Here is a 26,148-nt window from a genome sequence, read left to right as displayed (position 1 = left end):
TGTGTGTGTGTGAGGCTGTATGTGTGAGGCTGTGTGTGTGTGTGTGTGTGTGTGTGTGTGTGTGTGTGTGTGTGTGTGTGTGTGTGTGTGTGTGTGTGTGTGTGTGTGTGTGTGTGTGTGAGCTGCAGATCCCTAAACCGTCTCTGAAGCAGAACCAACTGGGTTCTCTCCCTGGTCTCTCCAGGCCTGGAGCTCAAGCAGGCGGCCTTTAAGGAGAAGGACTTGGCCTGTGCTCCCAAGTTCACCCAGCCGCTGGTGGACCGGTCCGTTGTCGCTGGCTACAGCACCGCCATCAGCTGCTCTGTGAGAGGCTTTCCCAAGGTAAACCATCCTGCTACAGTAAGCTTGCAAAAATATTATATTTTGTCTCATTACAGCCACAAAATTCTAAATATTGTATTTTATGGCCAGACTGTTGACGTGATTTTCCTGTTTTTTCCGTTTCCAACCGTTTTCTCCTTTCGCTCCACATCGTTGTTTTTCATTTTTAAGCAGCTGTGACAAAACCTGAAACTGCTGCCGCGCGATTTACTCAACAGGTTGTTGCTAGGCAACCAAAGAGCGAGCGAGTTAGTTGATCCCACTCGCTTTGCTTTGCTAGCTGAAAGGGGTGGAGCCTACATCCCCCAGAATGCTGTGCGGTCTTGCATCAGAGTTTAGGGAAATTATTGAATTAAAACAAACACAAATATTTGCTCCAGAAAAACATTTCCAGTTTGATTTGTTTGATTAAACTGCTTACAATAACTGCATTTAATTATATTTTCAAACTTATTGAACCTCTCATTGAACAAACACTAAAACTAAGAAATTGGGTTTGATCCCTTCTGGAAAGATGGATGGGAAAACATGTCAGGCATCAAGTTGCATCAAGTTCTGCATCTGTACTTGCAGTAAAAGGTTTTTGTACATTTTCCAGATTTTGATTTTGTCTAAGAAGTTTGAAAACCACGTTCCATGTGCTTTTCATCTCCCAGTTCTTTGTACGTTAACCAGATGACATCCAAGTACAATACATAGATGTTTGCGGTTCACAGAATCAGTTCACTGCATCTCTGCGTTCTGCACCTCCCAGCCTAAGATCGTCTGGATGAAGAACAGGATGATCCTTGGAGGGGATCCCAAGTTTCTGATGCAGAACAACCAGGGAGTTCTGACGCTCAACATCCGCAAGCCGAGCACGTTCGACGCAGGCAAATACGTCTGCATGGCGGTCAACGACCTGGGCCAGGATGAGGTGGAGTGCAAGCTGGACGTCCGGGGTAAGGGCACAGCTGGCCGAAAAACGGTGGAAAAGTTGTTTGTCACATAAATTCTTGGCTTCAGTTTTGTAAATATATTTAAAATGAAACCTTGTGACTTAAAACAAGTAACAATTATCAACAATTTTACTTGAAAAGTGACAGAAACATGTTTTTAATCCTTTTATATTGAGCTGCTAGCTAAAGCAGTCCACACCAAACCAATGCAACAGTGACATGCAGAATTAATGTGCTTATGGCAAACTGTTTGTGGATTTAATGCTGGCTCACAGTTTGCCACACAAACAGCTCCTCATTTTTCAAACCGCAGTAAATACCTCTAGGTTATTGAACAAAAGATGTAAGTAGTTTTACACTAGTGAAGGTTTTCCAGTTGTTGTTCCTTTTATTTACAAATATTACATTTTATGCATTTTTTTTTTAGATTTTACAGTTGATTTGCTTCATTGACCTGTATTTATTTAGCACCATGTATTATACAGAAATCTGCTGAAGTATTTGAGGAAATCTACCTGAAACATGTTTCTTTTCATCAACCTGTTCTTCATCTTTTTATAACTTTCCAGCGTTTGATTCTGACCAAAGTGTTTCTGCTCCACAGTTGCCATAGAGCCGGAGAACAAATGAGGAGCCAAACAGCAGAGAATGTGAAATCATGTGAACCCATTGAATGTCACTACGAAGGACACCAGTTATTACCAGTGATTCAAATAAAGTTTATTGATCTGCTCCACAGATTTCCCCTCACCTCTGATTTCTGTTTACATTTCTCAAATGCATCGTGAATTATTTTAGTCACAATAATCTTAGAATGAGAAAACAAACTCCTGAACTCGACCCAGGTTGGTTAAATACTTGGTAGTTTTTCTTAGTTTTGGCACATCTGCAGGTTTCCTGCTCTACAGATCCCTGGAGTAGGACGCTGTCCGCTGGTGGACAGCCACCGCTATGCTGCACAACAGCGCCACTCCCAGGAGGCCCACCGCCACTGCAAGAGCTGTAACGATACCTGCAGGAAACAACAGATCAGTTTTACAGGGTTTAAAAAAAAAAAAAAAAGATTATGAAATAGATTAAGTGTTTCAGAAACAAACATTAAGCCAAAATGTTTTTGTGTTTTCATGATTTTATGAAATAGACCAAAACGAAGCATAATTATGAAGTGAAGCAGCTCAAGCTCCATCATCAACCTTCTGATCTTTTGGTGTTTTTTTGTTTGTTTGTTTTTTTAATTATCCCGTAAAAAGGAGGACAGAATTCAAACGAAGATTATATAAAATACTTTAACTACAAATTAACATGATAAACAGGAAAAAATTAAATATTTGTGAGAAATTTCTCCTAAATAAAACGTGCAAAAAATATTTTACAGCAAATCAAAACAAAATCTTTTATGAGAAACACTAAAAATAAAATTTCAAGAGGAAATTAAACTAACATGCTGATTTTACAGCGCTACTGTTGATCTGATACTGATCAGGTATCAATATTTTGAGAGGGTTGCTGTAATTTATGATTTTGCCTTTATTTAAATCATATAGTACAGGGGTGTCCAACATGCGGTCTGGGGGCCATTTGTGGCCAACTGGAATTAAAACCTGACACAATCCAGATGGAGACTTTTAATCTGTGATCAGGGTAAAAATAGTTTCCAATATAATTTTCTTGCACAGCAAAATGTAAAGTACAAAACAAAGTATTTGTGTTTTTGTAACCAAGTTTTAACAAGAGACTTTCACTGAAAATCCAACTTTTCTGCACCCAAATCAGCTTTTATTCTTTCTTAAACTTGCAAACATTTTGAAACAAAGTGACCCAAATCCTGCTACTGAAAATGAATTTATTCAGTCGAGCCCAACAGATGGAAATACATTTGTTTTGTGTAAATATGAGCAGTAAAATATTGACTTAATCTGATTTTTAAATGTAATGAAAGTAGAGCCTTTTCCCCCCTACCTGTGCTGGACCACCTGGTCCTGGCGCCACATTCGGCCTCCCAGTCGTCCGGCATCACGTCGCGCACCAGCACGGTGAAGGAGGTCAAAGGGCAGCGGCTCAGGCCGCCGCAGCCCGGCACGCGGCTGGGGTAGGGCTCGGACGAGGATTCATTACGGTAATGCAGCTCCACTGAATAGGATCTGGGTGATCATTAGCATGAGCACAATAAGATGACACACACTTGTGGGAAGTGTTATGTAAACGGGCTTTTTGCACTAATTTGGCCAAAGCGGCGCTGGACGGACGCCCGGCCTCCACCGGATTTTAAACAGGAAAATATATTTGAATGGTTCATTCAACTAAAAAGAAGAATGCAATAAGTGAGTGTGCGCGCGTCTGACCTAGATACCGCACTTGAATATGCAAATAGCAGAGTGCGTGGAGAACAGACTGGAAGGAAGTCATTACCCATCATCCTCCTGGTAGAACTCAAAGAGTTGACAGGCAGCGTAGGGAGGCAGGAGGCCGTCGTAGACGTCCAGCGCTGCCTGCAGGGTGATGAGTGTGGAGTCGTGCTAGGATAAGAGCAAGCAGTGAGAACGTGAGGGGATGTGAAGCAGTGACACAGATAGGCGGTTTATGAGACGCTGAACTTACAGCTGAGTACATAATGAATTTCAGCGCGCTGCTGCCGCTGCCGCCGCCGCTGCTGCTGCCGCTGCCGCCGCTGCTGCTGCTGCTGCTGCGGTTTAAATCGGATCATGGAGGTACCAGATTCGCTTTATTCAGAGTAGAAACTCGCAGAAAGAGGTTTGAACTGGAGATGGAAACGTTTAACCTGAATTTGACTTTCTTTACTTTTAAATCTCACTTTGATAAAAGCTGAAAGTTGCATGAAATTAATCACCTGTCAAAAAATTGTACAACTGCAAACTTTGATGTATTTCACCTGATCAACAAACTCAAACTAGAGAAAGTTTTCTACAAAAAATCTGAGAAGTGTGGCATGCATTTGTATTCAGCTTTGCACATTTGGCCTATTTCTCTTTGCAGAAGAGCTCAAACTCAAACTGGACGGAGAACATCGGTGAGCATCTGGTTTCGGTTGGATTCAGGTCTGGGCTTTGACTGGACCATTCCAACACACTGATCTAATATACGCTAGCGTAGCTCTGGCTGCACTGAAAAAACAAAACAGGCGATCCAACAAGAAAATTTAGTTAAATCGTCACAAGTAATTAAATGAAGTTCATCCAAGTAACAAAGTTTGACAAACTTAATTTGATGACATGTAACTAATTTCTTTTTTTAATTGGGGCTCTGTCCCAGTCTCAAGTCTTTTTCACTTCTACAATTTTATTTGATCTCCATCAACTCTGACCAGCTTCCACAGCATGATGCTGCCACCATGGTGATGGTTTGTTCAGGATATTATACGGTATTAGTTTTCCTCCACACTTTTCAGAATTTTATATGTAGGTAATTTTGAAAATGTTTCATGATTATGCTCCAGTTTGTTTTGATCTAAAATCCCAATGAAACAGGTTTGTTGTTCTAACAAGACAAATGGTAAAATGTCAAATGAATGTTGATGCCTTGAATAATGTGATCATGTTTGAGTGAATTATAGTTTCATGTCATTTATTTTTCATAGATTCAGTAAAAGAAAATGTGTTTTAATGGCCTTTTATGGTCTTTAAACTCGATTATTTGTCATCCATTTTGTTTCAGAGCCACTATGTGCCTGAAGGATTCATACTTGGCTTAACTTACATAAAAAACACACTTATCTGGAAATGGTTGCCTGAGGAGGGTGAAAAAAGTAAACGTATAAGTAAAGTAAAAAATAAAAACCTCTAAAACGTCCACTGGTTAACTATTAATAAATATTACTGTCCGTTTTGGGAATAAAGAGACAAATTAAATTCTAGGTTCTGCTCTGCATGAGTTCAGTACGGAAAGCGGAAGTTTCCTTTAAAACATTCCGAGTTAAAAAGTTCTCAATTCAAAATTCTTTAAAGAAACATTAAGATAATTATGTAATCCTGTTAAACCTTGAAGTTGATCATCATTATTAGCAGAAAAAAGTGAATCTTCCCATCAGTTGGTGCTGGATGATCTTAAGGTGGATGAAGATGTGCTTTATCTAGCACAGATCTAATCTAATCTAATCTAATCTAATCTAATCTAATCTAATCTAATGTGACGTTTAGATTTTTCATTTTTGTGTCTTACATGCTGGAAGTGTGTTTTTCTTCTACACTGTGACTCAGAAGTGCTTCTCTTGCCTTTTAAACGTGTAGAAATGACCAAATATTTGCAGAATCTTTGTATTTATCAGACATCATGTCTTACAGTCTGTACACGGTGGTTCACTTCCTGTTTCAATCTATTAAAATGTTTCTCAATCTCTTCTTTGGCCTCTTCACTGAAGGAGACAGATAGGAATAGGAACCAAAGACTTGAACGTTTGGTGGAGTTTCTATCTTTCCTTCATCGGTATCACATCAGTGCATTTTCATTTTAAACTGGGTGAAACTTTAACACTAATAGAGGTCAGTTTGTGGCATGACCTCTGACCTCAGCCCCATTGAATCTTAGTTTAACAGTCTTCATGCCAGTAAATCAGGAAGTTTAAATGAGGCCAAAATACTCAACCAGAACGGAGCCAGAATTCTGATGAAGGATGTAAAAGGTTTGTAGTTGAAGTTTTAAGAACTTGTTTTGGAGTTTTGACCAAATATTAAAAGGTGACCGTCTAATTTTTGAACCTTTACTTCACGACTTGCAGAGAAAACCCACAATAAGCTCCAATAGGTCGTCACGTGTCTTATTTTTAGAAATAGTTCCTGCTGAATGTTGCATATTTATGTGTTCAACAAATTAAATGGTTTTAAGTTGAAACAAGTGCAAGTTTCTCTTAAATAATTGTGTTCAGATGAAGATAAATCACACAAGTTGTACTCCTTTTACTTCTTTATCCTTTTTATTTTTAAGAGATTTAGTTTTTTCTTAATTTACAAACACAAAAATGTTTGTCCATGAAGCAAAAAAGTGAAACCAACTCCACATTCAGACTGAATATACAAACTATTCAGACATAAAGTGGTGCTGCCTGGAAGTGGTTATGGCATCTGAAGGCAAAAAATTAATGCAATAATCTTAATCTTGTCAAATATTCGGAGCATTTAATGCAGTGGGGGTTGAATCGTCGGAACCAGGGTCAGTTTATCCGTCTCGTGTTGAAGCTTAAGAATCAGATTGAACCAAACAGCAGAGAAAACATGACCTCAGAGTTTCAAACTGATAGTTTCAGAGATGCAACAACAGCTTTTGTAAATGAATATTCCTGTCAGTAGTTCACTGAACTTCATAAATACTAAATTAATTTATGCTTTTCATACGTTTAGAACTAACTAGTAAAACTAAATATTGCTAGAAAAGTTGCAGTGAGGTAGATAAAAGTAGGTAAAAGTTTTAAGCTGTCAAAGAGAACAACATTTATTTAGATTTCATTATATTTCAAAAAAATATTAGACCAGAAATTGAACCTGCTGAGGGATCAGAGATGAAAACTACCTTATGATAAATCTGTTGGAAAACATCTTTTAATAATATGTTTTGCACAACATTGAAATCAGTTGAAATATGCAGAAGTAGTAAAGAACCAGAGAAATGTACAGAGAAGCTGAATATTTTTACAGACTTGTTGAAATCTAAGTAATCTATGTGATACATGTAAACATGGCCGTTCTCACTGTAATGAGAATTATTTTTATTTTTTTTCGGGAGTAAAATATTTTGATTTGAACATAAAATGCAATTATAGTGCAAAAAAAAAGTTTGTGATATTCATGTTTCCCTATAATAATACTGTGATGTTTTTTTTAAATGTAATTAACTTTTTAAGCTCCTGCAGAGTTTACAGTGGCAACATCTGCTGACAATCCACAGTGATGCATTTAAGTACCATTTGTAAACTACGTAATCCACACATAATCTCTCTGGCTCACGTTTTATCCCCTTGTTAAAACAGCTGGAACAGTTGATTCCTTCACCTTCAGTTCAGCTTAAAGAGCCTCTTTTTTTTCTTGTTCTTGGAAAACTTTAGTCTTTTCTGTTCCTGGACCAAATGGTTGATTTCTCTGAGAAACTGGAACAAGTCGTTACCAAAGAAATCTGTTGGTAACAAATAATGCAACATTTCTGAATTTTTCTTCGACTGTTCGCTGGGATTCAGGGCCATTTCTTTTTGCACTTTTTCTGCTCTCATTGTTCCCACACTCTCTCTCAGAGCAGCTGCGGCTCACGAAGGCTGAGTGAGGAAAAGCCAGATAAAAGTATCAGCAGCACAACAAACATTCTGCAGTCGAGGAGAACGTGACCAGAGCTGAGCTCTGATTTCTGCTTCCCTCCACAAACAGACGCAGCGAAGGAGCCGTGCATGCAGGCGCTGGGTGGAGAGGTCGGATCAAACAGCCACATTTCTCTATTGTTTTTCAGGTTTACAGAGGAAAACGAAGCTCAGAACAAACAGCTCCTGCTCTGTTTGATGTTTAAAAACCTATTTTTTTTTTACAGAGGAAAGTTTTAGAGAGATTCGTGTTCAATCTGTTTTTTAATCTTGCAGCCTATCATCGTCGACAAGGCAGGAATATTAAATGGTTCAGCTGCCTTCAAACTGCAAAAATCAGTTTTAAGAAGAAAATATCTGACAAGATTAGATGTTTTTAAACAAAATTACTGAGGGAGGAATAATTTTCCAATGCAACAAACTCAAGAGGATGAATCTACTGGTAATTAGCATCATACGGAAACCTCCTGCTCAATTTAATCCAATTTGAATATCTGAGAATATCTGTAATTTAGTTTAATAAATCAAAATTATTAAATAGATTCAAAACACAAGCAGTTGGTTCAATTAATTCTGATCATCTTGAGTTTTTAAATTTGGAAAACGTGTTTCCATCTCCCCTTTAGCACTTTTTATTGGAAATTTAAAAGCCAGTTTAAGCAAGTGAAAAACCTTTTTTTTTTGCCAAATTGAGAATGTTATTTTGAATTTGTGCAGTTTCCATAAACCTTATCAATGCTTCATAATAAACATTTTAAAAAACAAGGTTAGTGAAGAGTTTTCAGTCAGTTTGATTTTGAAAACACTTTTAGTGATGTCTACAGCAGTTTTTAATGTCTTACAGTATATTTGATTTTAAAGTTTTTTGCAAAATATTAATTTGTCTAGAACGGTACAGCTAGCAGCTACAGGAAGTGAAAAAAGCAGGGTTAGGGTTTCACCTTGAAACATTAGTTGGAAATTAGAACGTTTATTGCTTACTTTTTTTAATTTAATTGCCATAAAGTGGTTGTAATGAGTTGGTGTAAAATCATGTTAAACATAATATTTTGAATTTTATCTTTATATTGTGTCAGAGTGTAGTTTTATCTTCATTCACTGAAGGTTTGGTTTTTCTGGGTAAGAGCAGTGAAGACAAGAAATGATAAAAAAAAAACACTGAAAAGGTGAAAAGGAACTTTAAAACCAGAAACAGATACAAAATTTACCACAAAAGGACTGAAATGAACAAGTAAAACATAAAGAAAGAGGGAAAAACAATAAAACAATAAGCACCAACAGTCCAAAGACAGGCAGAAATGTGATGATTATTTTTGTCTGTTTTGGGGTTGATCTTTGATCATATAAAGGGGTCGGGGGGCTCAGAGGGGCTGCAGGCACCTATTGTCTGATTATTTATTTACTCCCCTGTCCAAAGTCTATTCCAGTCAAATAAACACAAACAGCACAAAACCAGCAGTGAGATTCTCCTGGAACAACGAGTCAAAGCAAATACTGATTATTTTCTTACAGGAACACAGAGACAAAGCTGCAGCTGGGAGATTTTGACCTTTGAACTTTTCACCAGTTCACAGCTTCAGGAGGGACGGATTTAGTCTTCAACCCAGGACTGAAATACAATCAGAAACCCATCAAAGAAGGAATCAATAACTAATGTGTTAAAACGTTTCAAACAATAATAAAAAAAAGCTTTTATTTCATAAAGAGACAAACAGGAAGTCAGACCTTCAGGAGAATCTAAACAGACAAATCAGATTTAAATATTTTAAGTTTTTACGTTAAAGGTGAAGAATCAGTTAAAACTGATTCAGTTATTTTATGTTCCATCCATCCATCCATCCATCCATCCATCCATCCATCCATCCATCCATCCTTGTGTAAAGACTGGCCTCATGTTCTTAGTTAGACAGTAAATACTAAACATTCACATATTTTCTTCTCATTATAACATTTATGGTTTTATTGTGTAAATGAACTAAACTGATGGTTAATTGTGTAAACAATGACAGAAGCTCAGAATAAATCTGTTCCATTTGAAGGAGGGAAAAAGTTTCAATCCCAAACAAATTGAGGATTGATCGCAGCTGCGGGATCTGTTTACGGCGTGTAGATTGTGTGTTTGTGTTCCTGCTCTGTCGGAGGCGTGCGTCACTTAAAAACCTTCATCATCACCGGGAAAGTGATTTCCTGTCCTGCCGGGTTATCGATCCCCATCTCCTCCCTCAGACCTTTATTCTCCTGCTGCAGCGTCGCTCACGACCTGTCGCTGAGACTAACAGGCCTGATGCCCGCTGACGCAACACTGATGAGTCACACCAGTGTGTGTGTGTGTGTGTGTGTGTGTGTGTGTGTGTGTGTGTGTGTGTGTGTGTGGTGTGTGTGTGTGTGCGTGTGTGTGTGTGTGTGTGGACGCAGGTGTTATCCAGCCATCTGCTCCACTTACAGCTGAGTGAGAAATGTTTCCATGTTCACAGGTCAGATTTCCTGGAAATCTCTTGAAGAAATTTGAAAAGACATTTCTCTTAAAAAAAAAAAAAAAAAAAACGCTGATAAAAGAAAACAGTTGACCCAGCTTAAAAAAATAAGTTAATTTGTTACAAGTAATCAAATTAAATTTATCCTAGTAACTTTATTAAGTTTATTAAAGGGTCTGTATTGTGTAAAATTGACTTTTTTTTCTAGCTTTACATCATGTTTCTAATATTTTTCTCGCATCAAAAACATACCTGGAGTTTTGCTTTGATTCTTTCATGATTGCTTGAGAAATTCTTTAATCTCCATGGCAACCATTCAGCTGTGCAACACGCCTGGGCGGACTTAGCTCCGCCTTCAAGGCACAGCTCCACCTCAGAGCTCCAGTTTTCAAGCTTCCACCTCACAAAGCTCCTCTTGCCAACTCAGCTCCTTCAGACTAGCCAGCAGCAAGTAGCAAACACCTGGTGGAGCTACTCATCTGCTGAGCTCATAATGGAAGCTATTTCTCAGAGCAACGCTGGTAAAACGTTGTTAATGGGTTAACAGAGGAGCCATATTGGGACGACTTCCGGGAGGCGGAGTTTCAGAAAGAGCAGGAGCTTCTTAAAGAGGCACAGACCCAATTTCAAGTCATTAAACAAAGTAAAACTTCTGTTTGAAAGAACAACTGCAGATCAACTGAAGTAACATTTATATATCACATTTTTTAAGTCTTGATTCCAATACTTTGGAACTGAGTCACTTTGTGATGTAAAAATAGATCTGAAAATGTTTCCTTCTGCTTGAATTTACTTCTACTTTTACACTTTAGTCAGATTAAATCGTTTTCTTAAGTTAAATCAGGCATCATGAGCAAAGATGTACTCAGAAAACGAGAAGCTTTATGTTATACTCAATAAATCAGAATATTATTTGAAAAATTCATTTTCTTCAGTAACTCAGTTTACTTCTGATTATTATAAACAGACTGGTGTTTCCAATCCTTTGTTTTTGTTAATTGTGATGATTTTCTGCTTACAGTTAATAAAAATGTGCCAAAAAACTCAGAAATTTTGAGATTAAGCTTCTGGAAATAAACTCAAATTGGATTTATGAAAATTAATTTGCTTAATGGAGACAGTAATTTCTAAAAAAAAAAAAAAAAAGAGGTGATTTTTCAGCTTGATCAAAAAGTTTGTAAAACTGCAATGGAAACATTTTCTGCATTAAAACAACCGAATGTTACTAGTGGTGGAAAAAACGAAGAAGGTGACAGGAAGTGGTTGGAGGATGATGACGCAGTGTCCTATTTAATAACTTAATGTGTAAACACATTTATTTCCAAATGTATTGATTTTAATTTTGTTATGAAATTGCAGAATATAAGCTGAATATCTACAAAGTTTTGCACACATTTGTGATGGAAACGCAGCTGTTGGTTGCTCAAACCTCATGTGATGTCATTAGATATTATCTTGAATAAATGGCAATTTCACAAAAAGCAGCAAAAGCAGAGCAAGAAATACTTTGTTGTAATTGACTTTATCTGAAGTGAGTTATTTTATAGTCTGGCCTGCAGTTTTAAAGCTTTTGCACAATTCTGTACATAAATTGAAGCTTGATAAAAAAGTATCCGAGTCTCCTCCAGCAGCGATCTCAATCATGTTAATTCTGATAATCAAAGCTGCTTGTTGTTGTTTTGTTTTACTCTACAAAGCAAAGGCACATCCACAGTTAGAGAGGAACAAAGCCTGACCTTTACTCAGTCAGTTGTGAAGAAGCCTGCAGCAGAGCGAGCAGTCAGGAGTGTGTGGAGCATCATGTGCTGTGTGCGTTTGCGGTCAGCTGATTGGGGATCCTGCAAAGGAAAAATGAAATTACAACATGCTGACAGAAGGCTGGAAAAGAGGTGTCACGTCCGAAACCACTCATGTGAAAATTTGACTTTTAATCTCCGTGAAGAGCTAAGAAGTAATATGAAATGACTAGAGCGGATGAAGGATAAAACTAATACCTCACAGACAGACACATCTATTAAACCATGACTGATGCATCACTTTCATATTGTTTTGATGGGAGACCTTATCTCTGTAATTGTTGGGGAATAAATTGGGTCTGGAACCTGGAGAGCAATAAGAACACACTGCTGCCCTCTTCTGGCCACTGTGGGAAGAGGGCAGCATCCAACTCAAACTATTTTCACAACCCAAAAAAAAACCAAACATCCCAGAACTGAGAAAATCAGGCTAAATTAGGAGAAATATCCAAATGAGTTCAATAATTGGCTCTATAACCTAATGTTAGTTTAAAATGTGTGATTTTTAACTACAGTGATCAGTAAGGTTTGCTTTTGTTGTGTCAGATGCCGTATCAGGGTGCCAAAACAGTTTCTGTCTGATGAGTTTCAGTCCACTTCTCCCTGTGACATTCCACACTGTCAGAAGATAAATGACTTCATGTGTTTGTTTTCGGATCGCTCTGTCCTAGAGAGACTGTCTCCGTCCTGGAGTTTCTCAGAACATCCTGTCACCTCTTCTAAGGCTTTAACATAACAGAGACCTCAAACATCTTAAGGTTCAATCCTGGACTCTCAAAATAATTAAAAGTCTAAATGCTCCCACTATTTCAGGTAAGAAAAAAAAATTAATTACCATAACTATGCAGATTATGCACAGCTTTACATCACAACGTAATCAAGAGAGAAAGAGCCCATTCAATCTTTCAGTAGATAGAAACAGCAAGTTAATGTGTGGAGGTACCATAACTTGTTTCACCTTCAACAGAAATAAAACTGAAGTTATTATCTTTGGACCTAAAGTGAACAATATTCCCAGAACCAGAAATGCTAAAAAAGACCTTTGATCACAGCATAACTGACATCATAAACGGTTTAAACATGTCTTCATTTTCCCCCAGTTTACCACTGCAATTTAATGTTTGTTGCTTGTTTGTTGTTTTATTTTCCTTCTAATCACGTAAAGCACTTTGAATTTCCTTGTTACTAAAAGTATAATGAAATAAGACTGCTTTGCCTTTCTTTTAATGTTTAACATCCACAGCTCTCAGAGAGGAGAGGCATTGTACAGATGGAACCACAAATTTACACACTGTATTTCCTTTTTTTTTGGTTAAAAAAATTCAAACACCATTTACAAAGCCGGCAAATCCTTCTGTTAAAAACAATAACATTTATATTATGTGCTTAAATATATAATATAAAATAAATATGACAGTCAATGAAATTATAAAACATGAAGTGAAGTTTTTATTTTTTATATATTAATTGGTGCAATTTAGGTATTTTTGATTTATGTATTGGGCCATTCATTTATTTGTGCTTTTATTTTTAATTGTGTCAGTTTTGGTCATCCAAATCCCTGCTTGTGGAGTTAACATTGATTACAATGCTGGAAGTACACTATTTGGAAAGAAATAAATGTATGAAGTATATGGGTTTTCCTTTCTAATTTCAGTTGCTGAAATAAATTAACGTTTTGATGATATTGTGACTTAATATGAAGCATTTTTATCGAGGCATTGGGGTCAGAAAATTTGAAGAACTGCTCCAAACTGCAATGTGTGACCCGATACAAGAGAGGGCGCTGTTGACTTCCACCGGAAGCCCAAGTATGTTGCCGGAAGTAAATCCCAGTTGGCTAGAGTAAGCGCACCTTTTCAGCATGTGGAGTCTGTTTGGGCTTTCAGTTCCGACAAAATTCTGATAAATCTTTCTAAAATTACGAAAAGTTACCGAAAAGATGGGAAAGAAAGGAAAGAAAGAGAAAAAAGGGAAAGGAGCGGATAAAACGGCCGCTAAAATGGAGAAAAAGGTTTCAAAGAGGTCCAAAAGAGAAGAGGTATCACTTGGTTGTATCGTTACTGATTCTGTTTTTATTCGAATCCATAACACAAGGTGATTTTTTTTTTTCTTTTATTGTGTGCCCAGGAGGATTTGGAGGCTCTGATTGCTGAGTTTCAGAATCTGGACGCTAAGAAGACCCAGGTCGTAGAAACCACCTGTCCTCCTCCAGCACCGAGGTGACGCCTTTAAATTCACTCTAAACTTTACCTGGACCTCACGAAAGAACTGAAATAACACTGGATACAAGCAAACTGGATTTAGTGTTAAAGAATAAACCTGCAGGATATCATTACCTACTAATTCCGTTATCTGTTTTTCCTTTCTTTTTTACCTTTCAATTCCGGCTTTGACTTATTTAGATGGTCTTTCTCTGAGTTAAAATACACACAAACCCATCTGTGTAAACTATATCAACACCGACCAGAACAGAAAGTCAGCTCATGATTGCAGTTTTGGGATTTCATCCTTTATTAAGCTGAAGCAATTCATGTTCTACATCTAAGCAGTTTAAAATTGAACCCGTGTTCTTTATTCATTTATTTAATAAAATAAAGCCAAAAAATACAGTTTGAACTTGAGTTAGCATGTTGATCACATCATTGGTTTTGCCTGCCTATTTACATTTGCTTTGGCTTCTTTATTTATATCAGATGTGTTAATATGCTTAGATTCTAAATCATTAAGCTTCTCTGATTCATGTTTTCCTTTTTGTTTTACCTTCAAACCAAAATACATATTACTCTGACTACTTCCAACAATAACTATAGATATATTAATTCTGGGTCCAGAGAGAGCTACAGATCATGATTATTGATTCTGACTAATTCATACATGTGATTAATTCTTAATTATTCTCAGTTTGGTTTAAGAAACTAATAAATACCTGACAACTTTGAAGAGATTCAGATTGAGTATTATGAGAAATAAAATGACCAAAAAGAGAATAAACAAAAACATAAATCAGCACAAACCAAAAACACATGAAGAATAGATGTTAAATATAAGTAATTAATCAGCTTTTAATCATTTGAATGATTAGAAATCATATTTTTTTTATTTGTGAAACCACCATTGTATGTTAGGATAAATTAAACTCTGTACTAGATTTAATAAAAAAATAAAAAAAGCTAAGCTACTTTCCTGCACCATCAACTGAATGCATTAATTCAGGAAAAACCTGAAGATAAAATTAAGTCATGCCTTAAATTCATCAAAAATGTAGTTTTTACGTATTTTATGTAATTGGGGCTGCTCTGCCGTTTTTTTGTTTTTAGGCTGAATGCGTCTCTGTCTGCACATCCTGAGAAAGACGAGCTCATCCTGTTTGGAGGAGAGTTCTTCAACGGAAAAAAGGTGGAAACTTTTTCCAGAGAAATTTTCTCTGCAATTTTAAATTTGAAAATCCTAAAAAACATATATGTTTATGTGTTTGTTTTCTTTTAATGGCAGACGTATCTCTACAACGATTTGTTTTTCTACAATATCAAGAAGAACAGCTGGGTTAAATCGGACATACCCAACCCGCCTCCTCCACGCTGCTCCCACCAGGTGCCCTACTTTCTTTTACTATTTTTTTATTTTTATTTTAAACCAAACCACTTTTACACCTCACCTAACTGATGCATGGACAACAGATAGTTGTTGGTTTTGTATCCAACATACACAACCAAAAAGAGAATGTCCCCCATTCTATCTTTGGTTTTGTATGTTGGAAGACATTAAGAATAAAGCAAGACTCAAAATACTTTTTCGTCTTTTTCCGCTGATTTCCACACCATAATATTACTAGAATAAAGTCATATTTTGAAAATAAAGTTGTACTAGAAATAATCCAAAATAATATGAGAATAAAGTCAAAGTATTACGAGAATAAAGTTATAAAATTAAGTGAATAAAGTCGAAATAATGTGAAAATGAAGTCATAATATCACAGGAATAGGGTCATATTACAAGAATACAGTCAAAGTATTACAAGAATAAAGCTATAGAATTACAAGAAGAAAATCATGATGTTATTATTGTATTACTTTATTTAAAAAAATTTTTTTTTTACTTTATTCTGGTACTTTTATGATTGTATTTTCTTAGCATGGCCTTAATGTGGATAATCCTATAAAGTGGAATATCACTTTATGAAACATGGAGGAACATTTCTCCTGTCAGCCACAAGAGGGCAGAGCGCTGCGGCTCAGATCGGACAGATCTCACCTGTTGGCGCCGTCATCCCAGCAGACGCCTGATGCAACAAAACAAACCTTCCTGTGCTGTGCTCTGCTGCTCCCTGCAGGCGGTGGTGGTCCCGCAGGGCGGAGGCCAGCTCTGGGTGTTCGGAGGGGAGTTCGCTTCTCCAAATGGGGAGCAGTTCTACCACTACAAGGACCTCTGGGTGCTGCACCTGGCTACACACACATGGGAAAACATCAAGTACGTGCAGAAACACAGAGGAGCCATAAAAATAGCACCAATAATAAACAGGAATAACGAGACGTGTTTATTTAGGGAACTGGATGAGGTTTAAAGGCTTTAATGAATTCATGTGAAATAAATGCAGTTGAGTAATTAGTTCCTGCTTTGCATTTCTGAAGCGTTTGTTGTTTTCCAGAGCTGCCGGTGGTCCGTCGGGTCGCAGCGGCCATCGAATGGTCCTCAGCAAGAGGCAGCTGCTGGTGTTTGGAGGTTTCCATGAGAGCACGAGGTAAACACACCAAAAGGTTTACCTCACCGCATTTAAAGAAGGTCGTAAGATATTATGCAACGCTTACATTTTATGCTCAGATTTTCTAGCCTAAATCTTTTAGTTGAGTTGCTCTAGTTCTGATTCTGATGAGTAAGAAAAACCATGCAGCAATTTTGATGGACAATAAATTGTCCCAGAACGTGTTGCAATAATCAATAATATTGTCATTTTGATACCATTTTCAACTAATATAGTTGTAATGGCATAATAATACCGTTACCATTCGCTGAGAATCATTAAATTTAAAATTGTATCCAAATGGATTTATTTATTTTATCCAAAATAAATAAACAAAACAGAAATTAATGATGAAGTCTGTGTAAAATGGATAGTTGGGACCAAAGCACCAGACTGAAGACTTTAAGAGAGAAAATAAAAAAACTATAAATCATACAAATAGAAATTATTGAGCTTGTTTTAATTTATTATGAGATTAAATGATTTATTGCGACAGGCTTCACGCAGCAGCAAACTTTTCAAAAGTTCCTCTCATGAAACTGATTGCTTATACAGTGGCATCACCAAGGAGGGGCCGCGGGGGGCCACACTTTTTAAAATGCTGGCCACCCCAGAGAATCATGTTCACTTGGTACAAAAGCTTGCAGAGTCGTCTTCTTCAATAAAACAATAAGTGTAAAACCTATTTAATAGATAAATGGAAACATCAAAGGGGCAGTATCATGTTGAATCGATTTTTTTTCATCTTTGCATCATGTAAAGTTATTCATTCAGCAAAAACAAACCTGGAGTTTTGCCTTCATTCTTAGATGCACGTTTGAGAAATTCAGTAATCTCCATGGCAACCATTCAGCTGTAGCGCCGCCTTCCAGACGCAGCTCCTCCCCCTCTCAGCTCCTTCAGACTAGCCAGCAACAATTAGCAAACACCTGGTGGAACAGCTGAGCTCATTGTAGGAGCCAGTTCTCAGAGCAACGCTGGTAAAAACGTCGTTAAAGGGTTAACAGAGCAGCCATGTTATGATGACTTCCTGAAGGCGGAGTTTCAGAAAGAGCAGGAGCTTCTTAAAGAGACAGAGGCCCAATTTCAAGGCGTTAAATCACAAAGTCAAATTTCTTTTAAATCATATTTTGATATATATAGCATAGTCACTTGGTTGTGCTATAAAACAGCACTATGTGCCTAGAAAACACATAATACTTCCCCTTTAATGCATGTATAAATATATGTGGACTTTTCTGTTTACTGACGGCATCAAAAAATTCAGTAAAAATCTATTTTTCTTGTCAATTTTTTGATGAATAAGTAATAAGTTATTCAGTTGCATTTCATTTTCATTTGGTTAAATTATTATTCAACCAACTGAGCCGAGAATCCGGGTCCGATCACACCCCAAGCAGATGAACACTTCTAACTTCACTCCGCAGTGGCAACAAACGCTGACTGTGGTCCCAATTACTTCACAGTGAAATTAAACGACTGCGTTGCACCTGCTTCCACCTGCTTCCACCTGCTGTGGTCTGAAGAGTCACAACTTCCTCCTGGTTCGCATCAGGAGGGGAAATCTGTGGCAGAGCTCAGATCGGGCCTGAAACATCCAGCCAGACCTGCGCCGAGTCCAATCCTGCTTTAGTTATCTTTAATTGGGCTGAAGTAAACCCAACACAGAATTTTAATGAAGCTTTTACTGCTTTCGTTTTTATTGCACCATTTGAGTAAACGGCGTAACCTCTCCGTGTTTTTAGCTTTCGTTTAACAAGTTCCAGCTCTGTTCTCTTAGCTGTTGTAGCTGCAGGATGAGTCGGGCGTAAACCTTCTGGGACGGGGGTGTCCAAACATTTTGGCACGGTGGACAGAAATGTCAAGCTGAAAGAACTCTGGGGGGCACAAACCTTTCAATTATAGTTTTTGCAATTATAATTGCAAAAACTGTCTTATGTTTGCAACAGTGAACTTTTTCTGTCGACAAGCGAACTATAAATTATTACAGATTTTAAACAGAAAAGTTTTGCAGGTTTTCCAGATTAAATAAAAATCAACAAACTATATCCTAAATATTTCAGGTTGATTGTATTTTTCTAGATTTGATCAGTGTACGGCTTTTGCTTTGTTTGGAAAAGTTTATTAAACAGCAGAGGTGGGTGGAGTATCCAAAAATTATATTCAAGTAAAAGTAGTTCTGCTTCAATATGTAAAAGTAAAAATGATCCATCCAAGAAAAGTATTTGGCAAAAAGTCTCCTCAAGTACTGTGTAACCGATCAAGTTATCAATTATTTCATATTTTAAAATGACATCATCAGATGGACTAAAACACAAAGTTAAGTGGAAATTTGGAAAGGACAAAAATGATAATAGTTCATATAAGTAACAAAAAAAAAAATCAGGCAAAATCTTTTTAAAAAACATTCTTAAAATCTGTTATCAGCCTTCATGTTATCTGCTTTAAGTTTAGCTCTCTCTAAACATGTCTGTTCATTTTAAATATCTCCATACACCTTAAATGTCTCCAAAGCAAGTTAATGAAATATGGTATCATGTGTCAAAGAGCAAATTTTTTAGTTTTTACGATGGATTAAGATGGAAAACATCTGATTTATTGATTTTGTTGTGAACTAAACGAGTTTTTTATTTTTACTGTCTCTGGAAATGTCACCTTCTCGCTCTGGTTCAGCTGATTTCTCTCCTCCCTTTGCAGGGATTTCATCTACTACAATGACGTCCACGCCTTCTCCTTGGACACCTTCTCCTGGTCCCGCCTCACTCCGTCAGGCTCCGCCCCCTCTCCGCGCTCCGCCTGCCAGATGACCGCCACGCCGGACGGCGCGGGCGTCATCATCTATGGAGGATACTCCAAAGTGGTACGCGCTCGCTCTGAGATTTACGGAGGTTCTGCTGCGTGAAACGTCTTAACGGCGTTCGTTCGTTTAGAGGGTGAAGAGAGACGTGGAGAAGGGGAGCATCCACTCCGACATGTTTCTCCTGAAGCGAGACGGCAAAGACGGACAAGGTACAAAACTGATCAGACTGATCAGCAGAAACCAAGCCGAGGCGGGGAGGAACTAGTTACATTTACTTAGTTACATTTACTTAGTTACATTTACTTTAGTGACGTTTAGATAACCTGATGGAGGTTTAGGACCATTATTTTAAAAAATCATTCAAATTTAAATGATTTCTATAAATAAATAATAATATATCATTTTATTTCAATAAGTAATTGTTGAATAAATTATTATGAATTGAATTTATAGCTTTTTATTCAATAATTATTGTCCTATAAAGTCAATAATAGTATTTTATTCTATTATTGCCACTTTATTCTCATATGAGTCGGAATAATGTGAGAATAGTGTCATAATAACATTCTGGTAATAAGTCAAATATGAATTATTTTAAATATTTATCATTATTTATTATTCAATAAAGTAATAATAGGACTTTATTCTCCTTTTTGTGACTTTATTTTTATTCATTCTACATTATTCTCATACAAGTTGAAACAATGCAGAATAGTGTCATTATAAACGTAATAAATAATAATAAATAAAGTCGTTATATGATTATTTTATTTTCGTAAAACTACGACTTTATTCTCCTGTTGTTGCAACTTTATTTTTGTGCGAGTCGAAATGATAGGAGAGTAGAATCATTTCAAGAACAAAGTCAAAATAATATGAGAATAAATTCGAGTATGAAGAGAATAAAGTCTTAGTATGACTTTATTCTTGTCACTTTATTTTAGCGAGGCTCTAATACTGTCATATATTGATATTAAATAGAAAAAATTTTCATTTTAGTTTCTAAGATACCAGAATTTGCACATAACTATATATTTTTGTCTGATGACATTTAAAGTTTAAAATCAGCGACGTTTTATTTTTACTTTAGTAAAAATATGTGAACGTTTTGCTTCTCTTGTAATTTGGGGATTTTCACTCAGACTGACTGTTTGTGGTGCAGAAAAGTGGTCCTGGTCCAGATTGAGCCCGTCTGGCAGCAAGCCGCCGCCCCGCTCCGGGTTCTCTCTGGCCGTGGGTCCGGCGGGCCGGGCGGTTCTGTTCGGCGGCGTTTGTGATGAAGAGGAGGAGGAGTCACTGGAGGGGGACTTCTACAACGACCTGTACTTGTACGACACGGTGAAGAACCGCTGGTTCCCCGGCTTGCTCAGGGTAAACCCGACTCTGCTTCATCGGTTTGGACCAGAACAGAACGTTTTATAAAAGTTACCTCGAACTTTTCCTGCTTAGTGTCTGTTGTTCAGGACAGTTCTGGTTCCACAGGTCCGAATCTTTGCATTAGAGTTTCCTTCAGGTGGATAATACAGTAAATTACTGTTTAGCATGTATGTTTTCCATATGAAATTCAGGATAAGAGCCATTTTTCAAGATGGCCGCCATTTTTGAGCTGTTTTTTTGCCTTTTGTTTCCCATTTTCATAACTCGAATCAACTTTTATGTCACATGAGATGTTTTTGACTTTGGTTATTCCAACAACTCTAAAGTGATAATTTGTAGTAAAATCTGAAACGGTTTGTAAGTGTCCAGAGGACGAAGAGGAGGAGGAAGATGATGGTAACCAGTGGCTGAAGCTGCGTTTCCATTAGCCACAAAGTTGGGCAAAGTGAAATTATAAAACTAAACTAATCAAGTCATATTTATTGTTAGCATTATCTTCCCCTAATTTTTTTTTTTTTTTAGCTTCTGACAATTTTTTGCATTTAGCAGTTTAACATTTTCTTGCTTCATTTTTTAAATATGTTTAGCAGGTTAGCATTAGCTTCCGCTAGTTGACTTTTTATGCTTAGCATTATTTTTTATGTTTCACATCAGCCAGTCACAACAAGCGATTAATCGATTAATTGCATGATGAATTATAATCAGCTTGATTATTTACATTCTGATGATTCATATTTTTTGAAGGGTAATTTTGTTTACAAAGACTTCATAATAAATTTTTATTTATTATTCTGGTTGTTTTATTTTATTTTGGAAATTTAAAATAACTTCCAGTTTGAGTGTCAGGTTTTCTTTGAGAGGGAGAAATGTCATTATTATGCCAGTATCAATATATCACTTGAAAACTGCCTAAAAATAAACTGTATTATCGTTTATCAATAACTTCTGGGAACATTTGTGACAGAACTAGTTTCACGCTTTAGCGTTGGCTCATGCTAATGATTTTGTTTTAAACAATAGCAGAGCAAAGATTCTTCTGGTGAATTAATGGTTAGTGAACTTTTTGTCCGTTTCTCCAGGGAACCAAATCGGAGAAGAAGAAACGACGAAGGGGGAAGAAAGTGGAGGACGAAGGAGCAGAGAGGAAGGATGAGGAAGAGGAGGCAGCGGCTCGAGGACCAACTGAGGTCATCAAGGAGGTCGTGACAGAAGACGGCACGGTGATGACCATCAAGGAAGTGATTCCGGGTCCTCAAGAGGAGGAGGAGGAGGAGGAGGAAGAGGAAGAGGAGGAAGATGGTAACTAGTGGCAGTAGCTGCGTTTCCATTAACCATAATGTTGTGCAAATTGAAATTATAAAAATAAATTAGTGGAAACAAGCCAATTTTGAAAAAGCGTAAATGTTTCCGTCAGCATTCGGTTGTTGATCAGACGTCTCGTGTTTCCATTCCAGTTTCCGTGAAAAACATTACATTTGCATCTGCCGATTCGTCCCAGCGTAAAACCTCTTTTTACTTTTGACATTTCAAAAATTAATTTGCTTAATGGAAACAAACCGATTTCGAAAAAACTCACATTTTTTGTGCGTTTAGATGTGGTGGCTCTTCAGCCGAACCCAAATAAATATTTAGCAAAATGAAAACTTTACATTTGGTGTAGCTGTTCACATTCATTGCTGCTGTTATTTTTAGTGACTCAACATGTGAACAAACTTTCACACGTGATTTTAATTACATTTTAACGGAAACATCGACATTGCAATAATGTGGTTTCTTTTTCCAACATATAGACAAAAAAATGTTGACATATTTGTATCGAAAACGCAGCTCGTGGCGGTGGAACAAAAATCACGTTTTATACTCAGATTGAGCTTCGCTCCGCAGGTTCGGCCTCGGCGCCGACGGCGGAGCCGTGTCCGAGGTCCAGCGCCATGGCAACGGTGCGTCAGGGGAAGCTGTACCTGTACGGCGGGATGTTCGAGGTGGGAGACCGCCAGGTCACCCTGAGCGACTTCTACTGCCTGGACCTGCACAAGATGGACCAGTGGGAGGTTCTGGTGGAAATGGACCCAAGTGAGCGAGCCAATCAGGCGGCCGGCGCTTTGATCCCAGCTGAGGCTGCGAGGCTTCGTGATGATTTATGATTTCTGTCTCCACAGAGACGCAGGAGTGGCTGGAAGAGTCTGAGTCAGAGGATGAAGAGGAGGAGGAGGAGGAGGAGGAGGAACCCAGAGGAGCAGAAGGAGAGGAAGAGGAGGAGGAGGATGGCAGCGAGGATGATGAAGGCAAGGGATTACTCAGCATCTTTGATGTGTTCTGCAACAAGTGCTTCCTTTGTTGCTTGGAAATTACATTTGATGAGTCTGTTACTTTATTTTTGTTGCTTTTTCCAGTTTTACTCACTTTTTAAAATATTTCTAATTTGTGGAAAATGTAAATTGTAAAAGCTGCTGCATAATTACAGGGAATTTCCTGACTTCCCTCACATTAACAACACAAACTTCTCGTTAGTTTTCAGCTTTTAGTGCATTAATTCTGATTCATTGAATAGATTTTTTTATCTATTCAATGAATAGATTAAATTATATATATAAGAATATATATAAAAAACATCAAAGTTTTTGATATGTGGTTCAATAACTCGGTTCAATGTCTTAGTGTTTTAATTTGATTAATCGATCAATCATCAGAGTAACTGATAGATTAATTGATTGCTAAAATAATCGTTAGTTGCAGCTTTATTATAGAGTCAGAGTTCATACCAAACTCAAATAAAATAAGATAGTCATGACCATTTTTGTGAAAAAAAGGAAACTATTAAGTTTCCTTTGTCACTAGAAGGATTTTAACTCAATTATTGCACCAGTCTGATGGTTGAGCAGCATAAATAACTGATTAAAAACATTAAATTAAACTCTTATGTGTATTTATTCAATAATTTAGCAGCAAAAAGGGGTTTTAAGTTTAAAATATTGCTTATTTTGTTGATATATGGTTGTTAAAACTAAATATTTTAATCGAGTCACTATTTTAAACATTTAATTGAATTACAAATCTGAAAAGTTTCACCGATCACTGCAGTTACATCTGATCTAACATTTAAAGCCCCAATAAAATAGTTTGAAGTTTTAACATGACAGAACCAGAACCACTTTAATAAACTGTTTAGCAACCACAGGAAACTAGCATTAAGCTAATCTTTTCCTCTGCAGCTTTAACAGATTTAACTGTGTTTTCAGAGGAGGAAGAAGAGGAAGAGGAGCACCCCGCTGTGCAGGAGGGAGAGACCCTGATGGACTACCAGAACCGGACCGAGCCGTACTGGGTTAAACTCGCACGTGCCAACATGGGGCCCGACGCCAAGGACAAGAAAGTGTCCAAAGTTGCTGTTGCCATGGCGAAAGTCTTCTATGAAGACCAATAGTGGGAATCCCAGAACTGTGTGTGTGTGTGTGTGTGTGTGTGTGTGTGTGTGTGTGTGTGTGTGTGTGTGTGTGTGTGTGTGTGTGTGTGCGTGTGTGTGTGTGTTTGTTTACCTTCATATAAGATTAAACTTCAGAACCTGTAATAAAAGTTAAGTCTCTAAACAAAACATCTAAACATAAACTTCCAAATGAAGCCGTGAATCTGAATAAATAATAACTGGTTTCACATTTAATTTTGTTTGTGTGTGATCGGCTTTTTAAAAACTTCTCAGAGTTTTAATGATCATTTGAAATTATCCCTTAATAAAGTTATGTTTATCTTAAATCTTTAAGCTTTTAATTTTCATTAATATTTAAAAAAATAATAATTAAAAAAAACAGTTTCTGATTGGTTGTTTTTGGTGGGAGCTGCATTTCTTCAGACGGCAGCAGCAGCAGCTCTGACAGGAAGTGGAGATTGATCTTTTCTCATTTATTCTGTCTCAACATGGTGACAGTTTTAACAAATATGTAAAAAAAACATGCTCTTTTTATAATAATTGTTACAAACTGAAGCTTTAATCCTGGAAATGTTCTTCAGGTTCAGGTGACAGAAGACCGACTTTGTAATCATCTTTATGTCTGAAGGTTCAAGTCTTAGTTCATTTTGACTCCCAGATAAATAAACTTATTTCAGTTGTTTATTGGATTCAAGTATCTAATTTGATTACAAAATAAATGAAGGTTTTGGCAGATCAAAGTCTGGATGGATGTTTGGAGGAGGAAGACGGGATGAGGGATGAGTGCAGCTTGTCCGTCTCGGCCCCTCTGTGGCCTATTTTATCCTCCGTCAGCGTGCTGAACGAGGGATGAGGAGAGGCCGATGAATAATAGAGGAGAAGATGGATGAGAACGAGGCTCCTCGTCTTTTCTCCAGTGAAAACTCAACCCAAGGACAAAAAAAGGAGACGTTCATGTTTTGCTGACGCGGCGTTACGTAGCATGAATGAACCAGCTGGGAAACGACAAATTAAGGACCTCAGAGTTTGTTTCCTCTGCTGCGTTCAGTTTGGAGGTAAAGCTGAACGCCGCGTGTTTTGGTTGGCTGCACTTCCTGTCTGGACTTATTGACCGCTCAGAGGAGCGCTCTCATTGACCGCCTGGAGATGCCACACGCTGTTCAAACACGACCAGATGGTGAGCAAACATGCAGGATCACCTTCTCCCAGTCCAGCTCAAAATAATATCAGAGTGTTTATAAAAACAGAGCAAAACCCTGAACGCACATAGCTGCGTCTTTATTAAACCAATATTTGCACCACTATGTTAGAAAAAATATTGTACACACAAGAAATCGGTTTCAGGACAATTACATCAGCATGAATCTGCATAAATATTCCCCTGACTGTTGTAAACATGCCAAACCTATAGGGGGCAGTGTAGCGCTAATCAGATTGCTTCAAAACAACCACGACTTGCTGTTGAGGACTAAAGCTATTTTCATATGCTGAATTAAATTCAACATTTTGAGGAAAGAAAAGTCAAAATGTTGAAATAAACTCATATTTCAGAAATTTAGGTGAGAATTTTGAGAAAAAAGATTTGTGAACAAAGTCAGAATTTGGAAAAAATTTGTCAGAATTGTGAGAAAAAGTCAAAAATCAAAGATTTAAGTCTGAAATTTGAGAAAAAAGATTTTTGAGGAAAAAGCCAGAATTTAGAGAAATAGTTAGAATTTGGAGAAGAAAGGCTAATATTTTCAGGAAGAAAAAAATCAGAATTCTGAGGATTAAGTAAAAAAAATCTCAGAATAAAAAATATTTTGAGAAAAGAAATCAGATTTCAGAAAAAAATCATCAAAGATTTGATAAAAAATCCTCATTTTCAGTGGCCCTAATCCTCTTCCACCCAGTCTTTTCCCTCCTTTACATTCTTGAGTTGCTGCATCTCAAATGTCGTCCTCCGTGTCCTCCTCTCCCCGTTTGTCCTCCTCTCCCCGTTT

General features: G+C 37.3%; 3 protein-coding genes across 10 annotated transcripts in view; 2 read left to right on the top strand and 1 right to left on the bottom strand.

Moving 5' to 3' along the window:
* LOC103481221 (myosin-binding protein C, fast-type-like) overlaps nt 1-1,999 on the top strand; it is a 30,231-nt gene extending 28,232 nt beyond the window's left edge. For all 8 annotated transcript variants that reach the window (XM_008436559.1, XM_008436556.1, XM_008436557.1 and 5 more), the window contains 3 exons: nt 185-321; nt 1,076-1,262; nt 1,864-1,999. In XM_008436559.1, coding sequence (XP_008434781.1) covers nt 185-321; nt 1,076-1,262; nt 1,864-1,889 — 350 coding nt within the window. In that variant the 3' untranslated portion in view covers nt 1,890-1,999. The remainder of the gene's footprint in view (nt 1-184; nt 322-1,075; nt 1,263-1,863) is intronic.
* On the bottom strand, nt 1,965-7,685 carry LOC103481322 (lysosomal acid phosphatase-like). Its single transcript, XM_008436722.1, has 5 exons — nt 7,561-7,685; nt 3,858-3,942; nt 3,669-3,775; nt 3,219-3,400; nt 1,965-2,271 (listed from the first exon to the last, which is right to left on the bottom strand). Exons 1-5 carry the CDS (start codon nt 7,683-7,685, stop codon nt 2,162-2,164), a joined length of 609 nt encoding a protein of 202 aa, XP_008434944.1. The 3' UTR covers nt 1,965-2,161.
* A 5,944-nt stretch (nt 7,686-13,629) lies between these two features.
* Nucleotides 13,630-24,400, top strand: klhdc4 (kelch domain containing 4). Its single transcript, XM_008436550.2, has 13 exons — nt 13,630-13,865; nt 13,955-14,046; nt 15,145-15,223; nt 15,320-15,418; nt 16,158-16,294; nt 16,473-16,565; nt 19,263-19,425; nt 19,496-19,574; nt 20,528-20,736; nt 21,822-22,041; nt 22,627-22,815; nt 22,902-23,027; nt 23,982-24,400. Exons 1-13 carry the CDS (start codon nt 13,767-13,769, stop codon nt 24,164-24,166), a joined length of 1,770 nt encoding a protein of 589 aa, XP_008434772.1. The 5' UTR covers nt 13,630-13,766; the 3' UTR covers nt 24,167-24,400.
* Nucleotides 24,401-26,148: the final 1,748 nt, after the last annotated feature.

The sequence above is a fragment of the Poecilia reticulata genome, linkage group LG19, assembly GCF_000633615.1.
Source record: "Poecilia reticulata strain Guanapo linkage group LG19, Guppy_female_1.0+MT, whole genome shotgun sequence".
Taxonomy (NCBI): Eukaryota; Metazoa; Chordata; class Actinopteri; order Cyprinodontiformes; family Poeciliidae; genus Poecilia; species Poecilia reticulata.
This window is presented reverse-complemented; position numbering and strand designations above follow the sequence as displayed.